Below are 14,955 nucleotides of genomic sequence, written 5' to 3' on the forward strand. Positions count from 1 at the left end.
CAGAGTGCTAAGCCCGTCTCTGTTATCAGTCCAGGGTGTCCGTGGGATAGAATGAGCGAAACAGGCATGGTCTGACTTCCTGACATCCGGGTCTTGGAGAGGCGGGCCCTGGTATAAGGGGCCGGGGCTTCCGTTGGGGAGAGGCGAGAATCCCAGGTCCTGATTGGACGCAAGGTGAGGCGCCTGAAGGAGGACTGAGGGGTCCCTGTGTGAGGACCGAGGGAACCCCACAGATCCCCACCCCAGTTGTTGGCCCTGGGAGCCCTTGTGGTGAGAAGAGCACACTAAGCCTGTCACACATGCAGGTCTCAGAGAGACTGGGGACTTGGTGTGAGGAGCCCGGCCTCAGTACAGTACAGGCTGTAGGGAGAGGACAGAGCCCAGGTCCTACCGGGAGTCAAGGTGAGGACACTGAGGGAGGAGGGGAGCCCGACCCCAGAACAGAGGGGACCCTGGTGGTCCCCGGGCAGGATGACCATGTGCAGGATTTCCTGACACCCGGGTCTCAGAGAGCCTGGGGACCTGGTGAATATGGCGGAGTTCCAACATGGCGGACGGGACAATCGCGGGTCCTGCCTGGAGTCTAGGCTCCATGCGGGGAAGGACTGAGGCTGTTAGACCCTAAGGCAGGGAGGGATCCTTGTTCATGCCCGGGGTGGGGAGTGTGGCGCAGGGGACGGTCTTGGAGGCTCCAGAGTAGGGTGAGCAGCTTATTCACCTCTTTCTTGGGGGCCTTAAGGTGAGGTGTTCTGGTGGAGGGCGGAGGCTTCAGGTCTGCAGAGGCTAGACTCCCCGAATACCGAGGGAGGACTCAACAGACGCCCACCCTTCTGTTCAGTGCTGGGAGGCCAAGTAGGACGTGAAGAGCGGTGACCCAGCATCTCCCCAGCCTAGGAACTGTGGGAGGCCCTAGGCAGGTGTGGCCACATATCAGGCCCCCTGGAACTTTGTCCAGATGTGGCTCTTGTTCTGAGTTTCCCTGCAGGCCCCCAAAGGGGGAAGGTCCAGGCCATTCCAGTGGAAAAGTGAGCACTACACGTGAGCCCCAAAGGGACTAGCCACCCAAGATCTGGGGGACCTCACAGAGTCAACCCCTCCCACCAGCACAGAAGGCCTAGGTCTGTGCCACAGTCTACCCCCGAGGTGCCCCCTCCATTTGTCTCACAGGGGCTCCAGGAACCAGGAGGAGAAGACTGAGGTCTGAGGTCTGTGTTCTGAGGTCACAGGAGTGCCAGCAGTCAAGGTGAGGTGTGTGTCCTGAGTGTGCGCAGGGTTTCCCCATCCCAGAACAGAGGGGACCTCAAAAGGCCCTAATTCCCCCACCTTGTCAGCCCCAGAAGCTCAGGCTGTACTGGCTGAATCCTGAGCCAGAATTTCTCTTCCTCACTTAACAGAGGACTGATCACCAAGGAGGAGCGCCCCTGTAACGCTCAAGAGCAGCCCTCAAGGAAGACCAGTAAGTGGATTCAGTCAGAGCCACCCGTGGCGCATTTCAAAACAGTGACCATTTACACTCTCTCTCTTTCCCAGGTCAGTGGTCTCCATTTTCCCCCTGCCACACCCACACTGGGCACAAGACCCCAGTCATCATGCCTGTGGTCCCGACAAATGAGCTCTGCACTTCTGAGGAAGACCTTCAGGGCCAAATCCAGGCCGAGGGCCCAGTGGAGGCGCAGCTCCTGGGGGCTGAGGCGGAGGATGCCTCAACCCCTCTGGCCTCCTTCCCTCCAGTCTCATCTTCCTCTGCCGCAGGAGATGCGGAGATCTTGCTTATGCAGGCTCTGAATAGGATGACGTGTGAACTACTGGAGTTCCTGATCCTCAAGTATGGCACCCAGGAGCCGATTTTCCAGGCTGAAATGCTGAATACGGTCCTCAGGGATAACCAGGCCCACTTCCCAGTGGTCTTCCGTAAAGCCACACAGTACATGCAGCTGGCCTTTGGCCTGGATATGAAAGAGGTGGACCACAGAGAGCACATCTATGTCATGGTCCCCGTCCTGGGCCTCACCCTCAATGAGATGCAGAGGGATGAGCAGAGCATACCAAAGGCTGGCCTCCTGGTGACGGTCCTGAGTCTGATTCTTCTAGCAGGGGACCGGATCAGTGAGAAGAAGGTCTGGGGAACACTCAGCAAGATGGGGGTATTTTCTGGGATAGAGCACTGCATCTATGGGGAGCCCAAGGAGCTGCTGACCCAAGTGTGGGTGCGGGCGGGGTACCTGCAGTACCGGCAGGTGCCTTACAGCCACCCTGCTCGTTACGAGTTCCTGTGGGGTCCCCGGGCCTATGCAGAGACCAGCAAGCAGAAAGTCAAGGACTATCTGCGCAAGGTCAAAGGAAGGGGTCCCAGGTTCTTCCCACCCCGGTGTGCATAGGTGTGAGGGAGGAGGAAGAGGGGCCCTGAGCCAGAGCAGCAGCCAGGCTCCTTTCAGGCCCACATCCAGCAGCTTGTCCTGGGGATAGGAAGGGAAGCTGATCCTTCCCTCTGTGTTTGAAGAGGGAGCATTCAGCCTTCTCAGTCGTGATGGCTGGGAGAGTTGGGGGAACTGGTGTGTAGCATCTTTGGTCCCTGTTCGCTACAATGACATGGAGATCCACTTCTGTTTCCTTTAGAAATTTTTCAAATGTTATTCCTTGTAATAGAAGGCCTAACGAGCTTCAGTGTCCAACTATGTCAGTAGCGTTGATCACAGTGTGTTTGTGGTCACCAGTTCAAGAACATGAGTTTTGCTGTTTTGTAAAAGTGATTGTGAACTCTTTATTTTATTTTGTGATCCAGAACAAGATTACATGGACTTGGAATATAACTATTTTGGAAATATGATATTACTTAGTAAGAATTAAGAAATAAAATGTATTTGAGGTGAGATCCTCTATACTTCTTTTCTGTCATTTTATACAGCTAAACTATCTCTGTTCAATTGGAGTTTTTCAAGTTGTTATTTAAGAAAGTACAAAAAGCCTGATTTGACTTAATAAGTGCCCTGCTCTGGCTCATTTATTCCACAAACCTTCATGGAGCCTGTGCTCTGTGGAAGGCCCTGTGTTCGCAGTGGGGACACTAGAAGCAGGACACCCCAACACCTAGAGCGATGATCTAAGAGCTGCAGTCACATGAGGAAGGTGGACAGCCATCCCCTATTTCCACAGAACAGGGCAACCAAGGGCAGGGTCCAGGAGGATCACTTGAGTGTCGGTGCCTGGGCCAGGGTGGTTTGGGGCTTTGGGAAGCTGGGTTCATTCTGTGGGAGGTGATTGTGATGAGGGTGGATGGCGGCAGCAGCCAGAGTTATACACAGTGTCTTATGGGTGAGAAGAAAATCTGAAATGGGACATACACACTAGAAGATCCTCTTCTGTCCTAGATAAATTTCCTGCGGCAGGAAGGGAAGTCACACTATGGTCAGGAACACTTGTTTATGCTGCTTGATCTAGGTACACCAAAATTTTTCAAAATGGGGAGGGGTGAGTGGACTTTGGTTTGCTGCACAATCTACTCAGTCTTGGAGAATATAGTTGAAGACATCTTGGTAAGCAGCCCCAAACTTTCGGCAGGATTTTAATGGAGTATCTTCTTTGAAACTGGTGGCTGTGCACTTAACCTAATGGATGAGCTTATCCAGGTGGTCAGGCCCTAAAGCCATAGATGAAGAGGGGTTATGGAAACCACAATGGCAAAATCTGCACTGAACTTGAATTCACACACCTCAGAATTCTCCTTGGAGGTGAAAAGCGCGGCATTGTGCATATCCTAGCTAGATTTTATGAATAAAACTCCCACTGTTCTTGTCCTCTCACTGTCGTTTGTCTGATACCTGCCCTCATGAAGCTCATAGCTGTCGCGGAGCCTAAGGGAAACTGTGCAGGTGCTCAGGCAAGTTTCATCATGTGGAGGCAGCCGGGCCTCCCGGGGGAGACTGTGTCTGGCATCAGGAGGCAGGGGCACATCCTCAGCTCGCTGAGACTGTGGGCAGCATCACTGCAAAGGGAAGGGCAGAAAGAGCACTGGAGGGAGCCGGGGGGACCCCTCCCTGACATTCCCAAGAGCCTTGGAAACTAAATCAGATCTTGCATTTGAAAGTGCCAGCACAGAAGGGTGACTAGAAACAGTTGGGGATTCAAGGCACCTTTGGCTTTCTCAAAAACTCCTCAACACACAAAGGGAATCATCTTCATCTCAAGCTACACCTACTGGCTGCTGTCTGTTGAGCACCGAGCACACTGCAGGGCAGAGGAGAGACTCCAGGTCCTTGTTCATGTCTCTTCTCCCTCTGCTTCCTGGAAGCTGCCTGCAGGGAACATGGGATCCTAGGTAAACCTCCAACAGTTTGGGAATAAATACATGACCAACTCACCAATTTAAATACAAAGACAGGAAAAAAAAAAAAACAAAAAAACTTTTCATCTAAATAACAGTAGCACATTGGGGAAAAAGGATCCCATTTGTGCCGATATCTGGGGTGGAAAGATATTCTTGAGAAACGTTGTGCCACATCCATGGGGCTAAATTCCCAAGAAGCTGGAAAGGCTCCTTCCTGACTGACTGATGGAAGCTCTGTCCTGGCGCCATCCATTCAGGGCCAAGGTGAGGACCTGGGCTCCTCCCAGTGGCACTGATCTTGCGAGGCAGCAGTGAGTGGTTGAGTGAGGAGACATCTTAATTCCCTGCCCAGGAATTGAACCTGGGTAGCGTGGATGAGAGCCTGGAATCCTAGCCAGGAGACTAGCAAGGGCTAGAGGCTGAACGCTATTTTTTCATGGATCATTGCCTCCAGTGAAAAATGCATTTATCACAGAGGCAGAAACTGTAAATGCAGGTACAAAGTTTATTATTAGAAACATAGCACAACAAGTGGGAGAGCACATAAAGAAATGGTTTAGTTGAGACAGAAGCAAGGCAGAGATGGAATTCTGGAGAGAAAGAGTGTGGATGTCACACCTGGTGAGCAGGAGCACAGTCAAGAGGCGGTAAAGTCATTTATATGAGGCAGTACTTCTGAATTTTTGTCTTCCTTCAAGTCAATTATCTGGTTTCTTTTAAACACACCTGACCTACACTGGGACACTCCCCTGCATTCATACACACACCCCTCAGCCAACATGGATCTCGAAGTGAAGGTTTCCGTGAGGAGCAAGATTCATTATGGTCTGGCATTATCCCTTGACTTTGAGCCACAAGGAGCCTTGCTTCACATGTCTGATGTCTCCCTTGTCCCAAAAGATGGGGGAATGGAGATCCTTTTATCCTTTACTCAAACAAGGTTTTGCCCCTCTTTGTCCTTGCCATGACTGTTACATTTAGGTATTTATAAGAGACAAACACTGTCTTATAAATGTCTCCATTTACGCTGTCTCTATTGTTTTGTTCATTTCATAGAGCAAACAGGAGGCTGATTGTAAGTGCTTAAACTGTAGCCAAACTATCTCTTGGCACAGGGAATACTAACATTTTTAAGTATCCGACCTGAAGCCCACTTCTTTGTGCCCCATGAAATGCAAACAGGAGGCCAGTTGAAAATGTCTAACTTGGAGTCCATCCATCCATACTCCTCTGCCTTATTGTGTGATGCATAAATACTTTCTTCCTTTTTTTTTTTTTAGCTGTAAATACGACACCATTTTATTTATTATTTATTACTTTACAATATTGTATTGGTTTTTCCATACATCAACATGAATCCGCCATGGGTGTACACGTGTTCCCCATCTTGAACCCCCCTCCCACCTCCCTCTCCATACCAGCAAATGCTTACTAATTCTGTTCCATATATTTGCTGGGACAAGAAGATGATCTGACTTGCCAAAATAACCATCAGGGCACAGAAGCCTTGAGATATATATAGCTTTGTGATTGAGTCCAACACAAATACTTGGAAGTCATACTCCTTGAACTTCGGACAGGGCACAGGGATCCCCCATGCCCATGACTTCAACCTCCAAAGGCTAAATCCCTGTGTCTAACTTGCCTTTCATTCGGTTGTTCACTTCTGGTGCCATTTCAGAGCATGATGATCATAGTAATTTTCAGAAGACAGACATGAAAAGGGAAGACCCTGCAGAGATCAACCTGATCAAGGTGAGGGGGTCAGGCAACTGTATGCTCCCCACATTGATCCCATGAGTAGTCTCTCACAATGAGCTTTCCCCAGGGAGGCAGCTCCTTCAGTGGAGGCCAATTCCAGAGAAGACTTTTGTTCTGAGTCCTCATCCATGAACACCTGTGGCCCTGGGCAAATGAGTGGGCTAGTGACAAGGAGGAGACCTGGGTGGCACCACAGCATCCACTATAATCCACCCCTCATGACTTTGACATACAATCCCTTCATCTTGAGAGATTGCCTCATCTGAGGACAGCTCCTTGAGGATTCTGGTTGGTCTCCTCTCCTCCTAAAGAAGCTCAGAGAGAAAGACTGGACAAATTCTGGGCCCTCACAGATGCAGCAGCTGCTGCACCACAACTGATGGTCACTCTTTCTTGCCTGAGATCCATTCTAAATCCCCTGTACCCTCAGCCAGGACCTTGGCCATTTCCAGTGGCTTCCCTGGTGAGGTAATACAGACTTTGTCCCTCAGGGTTCTGAAGCTTCTCTGACCCTTGCTCTTGGACTTGTCAATTCACCATTGAAATGGGGCAGGAACCCAAGATACATCACCTGGCTGTTAGAGATGTTTCCTTGATGTTCTTCCTATGCCAGAGTAACCCTCACACTCCTTAGGATCAAGGTCAGCGCTGCCTGCCAGGATGGGAACCATTCTCTGTGTGTGCTGGTCCCCTAGCAGGAGGAGCCCAAAGTGCCCAGATGGAAACCATGGCTCATGGGTCAGTAGGACTGTTATCATGTCTCCTGGGGGAGCCTTCTTGCTTTGGGAACAGCCTGTCCCATGTCACCACCGGCAATAGGGTAACCAGTAGCCACATGAGGCTGGGTATTGTGAACTCAAATGTGCTTAGTGTGTCCCAGGGCCTGGCCTTCTACCTTAACATAATGTGAAGTGAAGTCTCCCAGTCGTGTCCGACTCCTTGTGACCCTGTGGACTGTAGCCCACCAGGCTCCTCCATCCATGGGATTCTCCAGGCAAGAATACTGGAGTGGGTGGCCATTTCCCTGTCCAGGGGATTCCCCTGACCCAGGGATTGAACCCAGGTCTCCCGCATTGCAGGCTGTGGCTCAGCTAGTAAACAATCTGCCTGCAATGTGGGATACATGAGTTCAATCCCTGATAGGGAAGATCCCCTGGAGAAGGGCATGGCTGCCCACTCCAGTAACATAATGTGAAGTCAAATGTAAATAGCTAGATGTGGCTACTGTGGACATCTGTGCTGTGGAACTACAGAACTTATTCTTAAGAACTGGAAGCACAACTTCCCTTGTGGGTCACTGGGAGTGGTGGCAGGTGGGGTCATGAGTCACTGGGAGTGGTCGTTCAGGGAGTCATAGATCTCTGGGAGTGGTTGTAAGTGGGGTCATGGGTCAGTGGAAATGGTGATCAGTGGGGTCACTCTACCCTCTGGTTCAAGGACCATGCATCTTACCTCGTGGGGAACTAAGGATGGCAGATGTGGAGCATGTCCAGTCCCTGGAGGGTGACACCCCAGTACCATGGGCTCTCATATCCCAGTGTGCACCCCACGTGTGCTTTGTAGAGGCCAATCCACTGTTCTAGAAGACCAAGAGCTTCTGAATGGTGGGGGCTGAGATAGCGACTTTGGATCCCATGGCCACTTGCCCTCTGAGCCCCTGGTGTGCTGTTAGAGGGTCTCTTGGTCTTGGATGGTTTTGTGAAATATCCTGTGTCAGTCAGTTCTGCTTTCTGTGAGCCCTCAAATAGTGGTGCCAGACAAGGTGCTGCAAGCAGGAAAGAGAAACCCACATCTAGAATGTGTACATACCGATTTCAGTAAAGATGAACCTCTCCTCCTTCAAGGATGGAAGTGAGATGTTGTGATCAAGTCACCATTAGCGGCTCAATGATCTGGAGGGACGGTGCCACTGAGGGATCGGCATCACTTTTTGTCCATGGTGGGGCAAACCCCTGGTAGGTGCCGTAGCTCATCTGGCCTGCTGGTGGCGCCTGTGCTGCTGAGCCCGGATGCAGCATCATCCTTGGCCCCACAGCTCCTCCATGCGTGAGAGCATTTTGTAGCCCTGAGGGACCACTGACAGAGGCTGGGCGCTCTCAGTTCTTCAGGCACTGGGTCTTCAGTGATGTTTCTTCCCTCTTGTGTGCTGCATGCTTTTGTGAGTAGCAAGAGGCAATGCACATATCTTCCTTTTTGGTGTCCCTTCTTATAGGTTCATTGATGTACTCCTTCTCCAAACCTACTTGTGGCAATCTACCAAAATGTCTCATTCTAAGTACCTGACTGACTGGCCAATCCATTTTCCATCATCTTTAAGCCCATGTCTATTCTTGGCTCGGGCCATTTCCTTTATCCATATATAGTGGATCCCTAGAGGCACCATCAGAAGTTGCATCCACTGGGAGCGGATTTCTGCTCGCCACTGTCTCTATGGCCATGTGCGGTGGAGGTGGTATTGCAGCAGGAGTCCATTTCCACCTGCAGTTTCAGTTCAGCTAACCCACGCCTCATCTATGCTCAGCATTTCTACACTCCACTCCTAGCAGCTGGTCAGGAAAGAACTTCCTGGTCCATTAATCTCCAAGAATAAACTGTGGCAGAGGTGCTTGTGACACATTTGCAGGTCATATTGGTGTTTAGCTCACCTTTTTGTAATCTATGGCCTTGCTTAGGTCTGATCTCCTCAGAGATGCCACTTCTGTTTTGCGGTGGATTACTGTTGCAGTCGCCTCCCTTTGTGGGTCTGACAGAACCTAGCTCATGAGGACCAATGGCTGCATGCTGTATGCCAAGGAGGTGGCCATGTGTTCCAGCAAAGATAACAAACCTGGCAAAGCAGTTGCTATCGAGTGGGTGGTGGTCCAGTGTCCTCCTTAGGAGCCTAAAGGTTTAAGTAGGGTCCAGACTGCTGAGGAGGTTCAGTGGGGACCACCTCCCTGCATCCTTTTGGTGTTAAGGGTGTCATTAATGCTTCACATCTCCCAAACCAGAGGGAATCTTGGTTTGTATTTACTCTCACAGTCAAGGTGCAGGGAGTGCACTTGATCTTCCCCGCTCTGATAGCTTCTATACTAATGGGCTTGTGTGCATTCAGGGCTTGTGCCCATCATCAAGCACGTCTGTTCTAATCACACATCTGGAGGTGGCAGGCAGGAGCTCTCTGGGTCAGATCTAGGCCAGACCTCCATATGTTCCTGGTGCACACATGCTCCCCCTCCACTGCAGACACTGACGGAGTGAAGGCCTGACTATCACTTCCCAGAGCATCTCGCTTCTAGACGTCCTTACAATGTTTGCGTCTTTCCTCTCTCCCCCGCATCCAGTCACCAAGGTGAACGATGTGGGTCTCTTTGTGGGACAGACTTGGGGAATGATGGCTGCATACATCTGCCATGGTGTTGCAGAGTCTTTACTCATAAGGATCCTTCCTTCCCTTTGGTCAATGAATTCTGTTTCTGACAATTGACTCAGGTCTGGGAACTGGGGAAGACATCATGACTCTTTTGGAGCACTCTCCTGCATCCTCCTGCTCACTCATTCTTGTTGTCTATCAGACAGTAAGGAATCTACCTGCAATGCAGGAGACCTGGGTTTGATCCCTGGGTGGGGAAGATCCTCTGGAGAAGGGAATGGCAACCCACTCCAATATTCTTTCCTGGAGAATTCCATGGACAGAGGAGCCTGGCTGGCTACAGTTCACGGGGTTGTAAAGAGTCAGACAACAACAACTGATCCATCCATCCATGCACCCACCCCATCCATCTATCTGTCTGGGTCCCCAATAGAAAAATGCATAAAGGAGACAAAAGGCAACTAACAAAAGAAATAGAAATGACTAAAAACCTTGAGAATCTCAATGTTTCTAGAACTCAAAGAAATGTATATTACAACATTGAGAACATCCAGTGAACATGGACAGTAGTTAATGTCATGTAGGAAAAGGGAAAACAGACTCGCTCAAGCATTACTGATGGTGATACACATTGATCTGACCTTTCTGGAGGGGAACCTGGCAATAGGTAGGAAAAATCTAAACAGGCACACCCTTATACAGCAATTTCACTTCCAGGAATTTATTAGGAAATAACTGGACAACTTCACAAGGACATATGTACAGGGATTTCCAGGGAGAACAACCTAAACCTCCACAGTAGAAACCTGGTTAAATAAGTTACATGGATATCACGGAATTGTCTTTAGCTACCAAAAATGATATAAAGCCATATTTAGTGATATAGAAAGAAGCCCACAATATAATAAGTACAAAAGCTAGACTACAAAAGTGTGCAGTGTGATACATTTCTTTTTGGAAAATTCTGTGTGAAATGTACAAAAAAAAAAAAAAAGTCTGGAGAATATATAGGCCAGAAAAAATATTTTTGGTTACCTCTGAATTATAGGATTTTGTTTGAGTTTTACTTTTTCATATGTATCTGCATTCTCTGAATTTTAGGTAATGAACATGTATAACTTTTGAAATCAGATAAAATCAGCAATGCTGAAATGCTCTGAAAAGTGGAATGAAATGCTTGGTCAGGAGACTTCACTCTTCCCTTTCATTCCCACCTGAAGCCAGTGCATCAGAGCATCTCCAGATGGAATTATGCTTCAACTGTCTCAGGCAGATGAATATCTATCCTCTTTCTTAAAGTTTCCAGAAAAAGAAGCTTCAAAATTTCCTATGACAATCCATTCCAGAGTTTATCAAATCCGTCTGAAAAAGAAATTTCACCTAATGTTTAATCTGAAACACCTGCTCTGTGATTTAAGTCACTGCATTTCTGCTTCAATTTGTAGTGAAAATAGGAACTGGTGGCTACCGTTGGTCCTCAATCAGTTCAGCTCAGTCATGTCCGACTCTTTGCAAACCCATGGACTGCAGCATGCCAGGCCTCCCTGTCCACCACCAACTCCTGAAGTTTACTCAAACTCATGTCCATTGAGTCGGTGATGCCATGCAACCATCTCATCCTCTGTCATCCCCTTCTCCTCCCGCCTTCAATCTTTCCCAGCATCAGGGTCTTTTCAAATGAGTCAGTTCTTTTCATCAGGTGGCCAAAGTATTGGAGTTTCAGCTTCAGCATCAGTCCTTCCAATGAATATTCAGAAACAATTTCCTTTAGGATGGACTGCTTGGATCTCCTTGCAGTCCAGGGGATTCTCAAGAGTCTTTTCAAACACCACAGTTCAAAAGCATCAATTCTTCAGTGCTCAACTTTGTTTATGACCCGACTCTCACATCCATACATGACTACCGGAAAAACCATACCTTTGACTAGACGGACCTTTATTGGCAAAGTAGTGCCTCTGCTTCTTAATATGCTGTCTAGGTTGTTCATAATTTTTCTTCCAAGAGGCATGTGTCTTTTCATTTCATGGCTGCAGTTACCATCTGCAGTGATTTTGGGAGCCCCCCAAAAGTCTCTCACTGTTTCTATTGTTTCACCATTTATTTGCCGTGAAGTGATGGGACTGGATGCCATGATCTTTGTTTTTTGAATGTTGAGTTTTAAGACAGCTTTTTCACTCTCCTCTTTCACTTTCATCAGGAGGCTGCTAAGTTCCTATTCACTTTCTGCCATAAGGATGATGTCATCTGCATATCTGAGTTTATTGATATTTCTCCCAGCAATGTTGCTATGCCAACAGGAAGCTGCTTAAAAATAGTCCGCTGAACCCCAGAGGGACACGATTGCAGGCTGGAGACATGGTGGCATGGAACACTTTTTTCTGCCCTTGTCAGCCAATGGTAGGTCCCAAAAGCAGATGAAAGACCCTGGCATAAATTTCCTGGTTCCCGTCCCCATAACATCTTTGTGCACCAAGTTTATTCCAGCCTTTCAATTTATGGAACCCTCCCTGCTGTCCCAGCAACTGTGCACTGTTACTACACCCAGCATACAGATGTGAAACCTTAGGCTGGAAAAGGGTCATCACTGGCTCAAGATCTTGAACCCTGGCCTCTGAGCTACGACACCACAATGCCAAGGACAAACCCAGGCAAGGACACTGATCTGGGCTGCTCAGCTCTGCACTGTGAGGCTGATGGCCATACACCCTAACGGTTAACCGGGGTACCTGGAGGGTGACCAGGGCACAGAAGCCAGGGTGGGCATTCAAGAGACAGCTTCCAGATCATGGGCTGACAGAAAACCACAATTTTGCTCAGGGAAAACATGGCTTTTGCAATTCAGGGTCCACGTTAAACCTAAGAATATGATTAGCATGTTGCAAGTGAGGGCCAGGTGCCACTCCCTGAAGGCAGCTTTCTATCCTGTCCAAAGTTAATGCACAGGTTTCTCTGAGACAGAGGGGACTGCCCAGCAGGGCAAGCAGCACCAGCAGCAGCACAATGCCATTTACGCCATCTCCTCTACCTGCATTTCCTATCAGCACTTGAGAAGTGTGCTATGAAAGCAAGTCAATGAGGTGAGATTAATGCTGCTGAGCTTCCGGTGTCCTTGCCTGTATCTCAAAACCAGAGACTCCTGAATCACGTTAACACCCCAGAATTGTTGTGGCTGGACCCAGGTTTTGTGAGGCTGTAGTGGGAGACTGCACAGGGCTCCGGATGTCCTGAAACAAGATGGTGTATAGGTTTCCAGAATTACAAACTAGTGAATACATGTGCTTGCCAAGGGTCCTTCCTCTTTTTAGCTCTGCTAAATCACTTCAGTCGTGTCCGACTCTGTGTGACCCCATAGACAGCAGCCCACCAGGCTCCCCCTTCCCTGGGATTCTCCAGGAAGAACACTGGAGTGGGTTGCCATTTCCTTCTCCAATGCATGAAAGTGAAAAGTGAAAGTGAAGTCTCTCAGTCGTATCCAACTCTTAGTGACCTCATGGACTGCAGCCTGCCAGGCTCCTCCGTCCATGGGATTTTCCAGGCAAGAGTACTGGAGTGGGTTGCCATTGCCTTCTCCGACTAGTGAGTGCTTATTTTTCTATATTATGGATATACCTCAGTTTTTTCACTCTTTTGTTCAAATTTCTATCATTCTGTTCAATTTTCTGCCCATCCCTCCCAGCTTTATTGAGGCATACTTGACCAAAAGTAAGATATTTAAAGTGTACAGTGTGATAGTTTGATATACATATATATGTGTTTGATATAGTGAAGTTCTGGAATTAACTGATAATGAGACTATAATCTCTTATCTCTAGGGACCTGAGGCCTGAATTGGCTGCAATCTCATTCCTATCACTTAGAGATGGAAATGGTATGTAAATCACCCTATATCTCTGACACTACTTTCCCACTCATAGGAAGACATCACTAGCATTCCATTTCCAGTCGATTTTGCAAAATTCTATGTGACTCACAAAATGTAAAAATTCTATAAAAGATTTACCCATGAAATTAGATTGAAATATCTATTCCATGCATATTAGTGACATCAATAGAGACAGTTAAAGCTCTAGATTTTATATATTGGTGGGGTCTAGCATCAGAAATGATTGAGGGAAGGGAGGAGAATGGTTTAATGACTTATCCTGGGCTGAATTTGCACAGCAATCTCACTGTTTCTTACTTGCATATGTTTCTTTATAGAGGCATTTGTTGGGGAATCTAATGAACATTATGGTGTCCTAAGCCCTCTATCAGATGCCTTCACATCTCCACTCATGGCAGAAGCTACACAAAGCCTAATATGTAGATTTATAAAAGAATAATTAGCACATTTCTAATTGTTGAGATCTGGATTTTGCTTTGAAATTACTACTAGGCACTTGGGTGATGATGAATAAGTTACTTTCTCTCTTTGGAATCTATTTTTTAAATGAGGGGCTTCCAAGGTGGCTCAGTGGTTAAAAAAAATTGCCTGCCATTGCAGGAGACATGGGTCAATCTCTGATCCAGGAATATCCCACATGCCATGGAGCAAATAAGCCACAACTATTGAACCTGTGCTCTACAGCCCAGAAGCTGCAACTACAGATCACACATGTTGCAGCTAATGAAGCCTGTGTGCCCTAAAGCCTGTGCCCTGCAACAGGAGAAGCTGCTGCAATGAGAAGTCCACAGACTCACCTCATTGTTAAAAAAAAGTCTGAAATGCATTGAATGCAATCTCAGAAATGACAGAATGATCTCTGTTCATTTCCAAGTCAAACCTTTTAATATCACAGTAATCTAAGTCTATGCCCCAACCACTAATGCCAAAAAAGCTGAAGTTGAATGGTTCTGTGAAGACCTATAAGACCTTCTAGAACTAACACCAGAAAAAGATGTCATGAAATAAGTGGAGTAGCAGGCAAGTTTGGCCTTGGAGTACAACATGAAGCAGGTCAAAGGCTAACAGACTTTTGCCAAGAGAATGCACTGGTCATAGCAAACACCCTGTTCCAACAACACAAGAGACAACTCTACACATGGACATCACCAGATGGTCAGTGCTGAAATCAGATTGATTGTATTCTTCACAGCCGAAGATGGAGAAACTCTATACAGTCAGCAAAAACAAGACCAAGATCTGACTGTGGCTCAGATCATGAACTCATTGCCAAATTCAGACTTAATTGAAGCAAGTGGGAAAACCACTAGACCATTCAGATATGACCTAAATCAATTTCCTTATGATTACACAGTGTAAGTGACAGATAGATTCAAGGGACTATATCTGATGGATAGAATGCCTGAAGAACTATGGATGGAGGTTCATAACACTGTACAGGAGATGGTGATCAAAACCATCCCCAAGAAGAAGATGCAAAAAGGCAAAATGGTTGTCTGAGGAGGCCTTCCTGATAGGTGAGAAAAGAAGAGAAGTAAAAGGAAAAGGAAAAGATATATCCATCTGAATGCAGAGTTCCAAAGAATAGCAAGGAGAGATAAGAAAGTCTTCCTCAGTGATTAGTGCAAAGAAATA

At 47.7% G+C, this 14,955-nt stretch overlaps 1 protein-coding gene across 1 annotated transcript; it reads left to right on the plus strand.

Moving 5' to 3' along the window:
- Positions 1-296: 296 nt before the first annotated feature.
- LOC139181279 (melanoma-associated antigen 10-like) lies at positions 297-2,805 on the plus strand. The gene is made up of 3 exons (XM_070784215.1): positions 297-1,243; positions 1,395-1,456; positions 1,531-2,805. The coding sequence occupies exon 3, from the start codon at positions 1,590-1,592 to the stop codon at positions 2,376-2,378; it is 789 nt and encodes a 262-aa protein (XP_070640316.1). The 5' UTR covers positions 297-1,243; positions 1,395-1,456; positions 1,531-1,589; the 3' UTR covers positions 2,379-2,805.
- The last annotated feature ends 12,150 nt before the right edge of the window (positions 2,806-14,955 follow it).

This window comes from Bos indicus, chromosome X (genome assembly GCF_029378745.1).
Source record: "Bos indicus isolate NIAB-ARS_2022 breed Sahiwal x Tharparkar chromosome X, NIAB-ARS_B.indTharparkar_mat_pri_1.0, whole genome shotgun sequence".
NCBI classification, from domain to species: domain Eukaryota; kingdom Metazoa; phylum Chordata; class Mammalia; order Artiodactyla; family Bovidae; genus Bos; species Bos indicus.

What these genes read in the sequence shown, in the direction of transcription:
- LOC139181279 (XM_070784215.1), top strand. Translation starts at nt 1,590, where the DNA reads ATGCCTGTGGTCCCGACAAATGAGCTCTGCACTTCTGAGGAAGACCTT.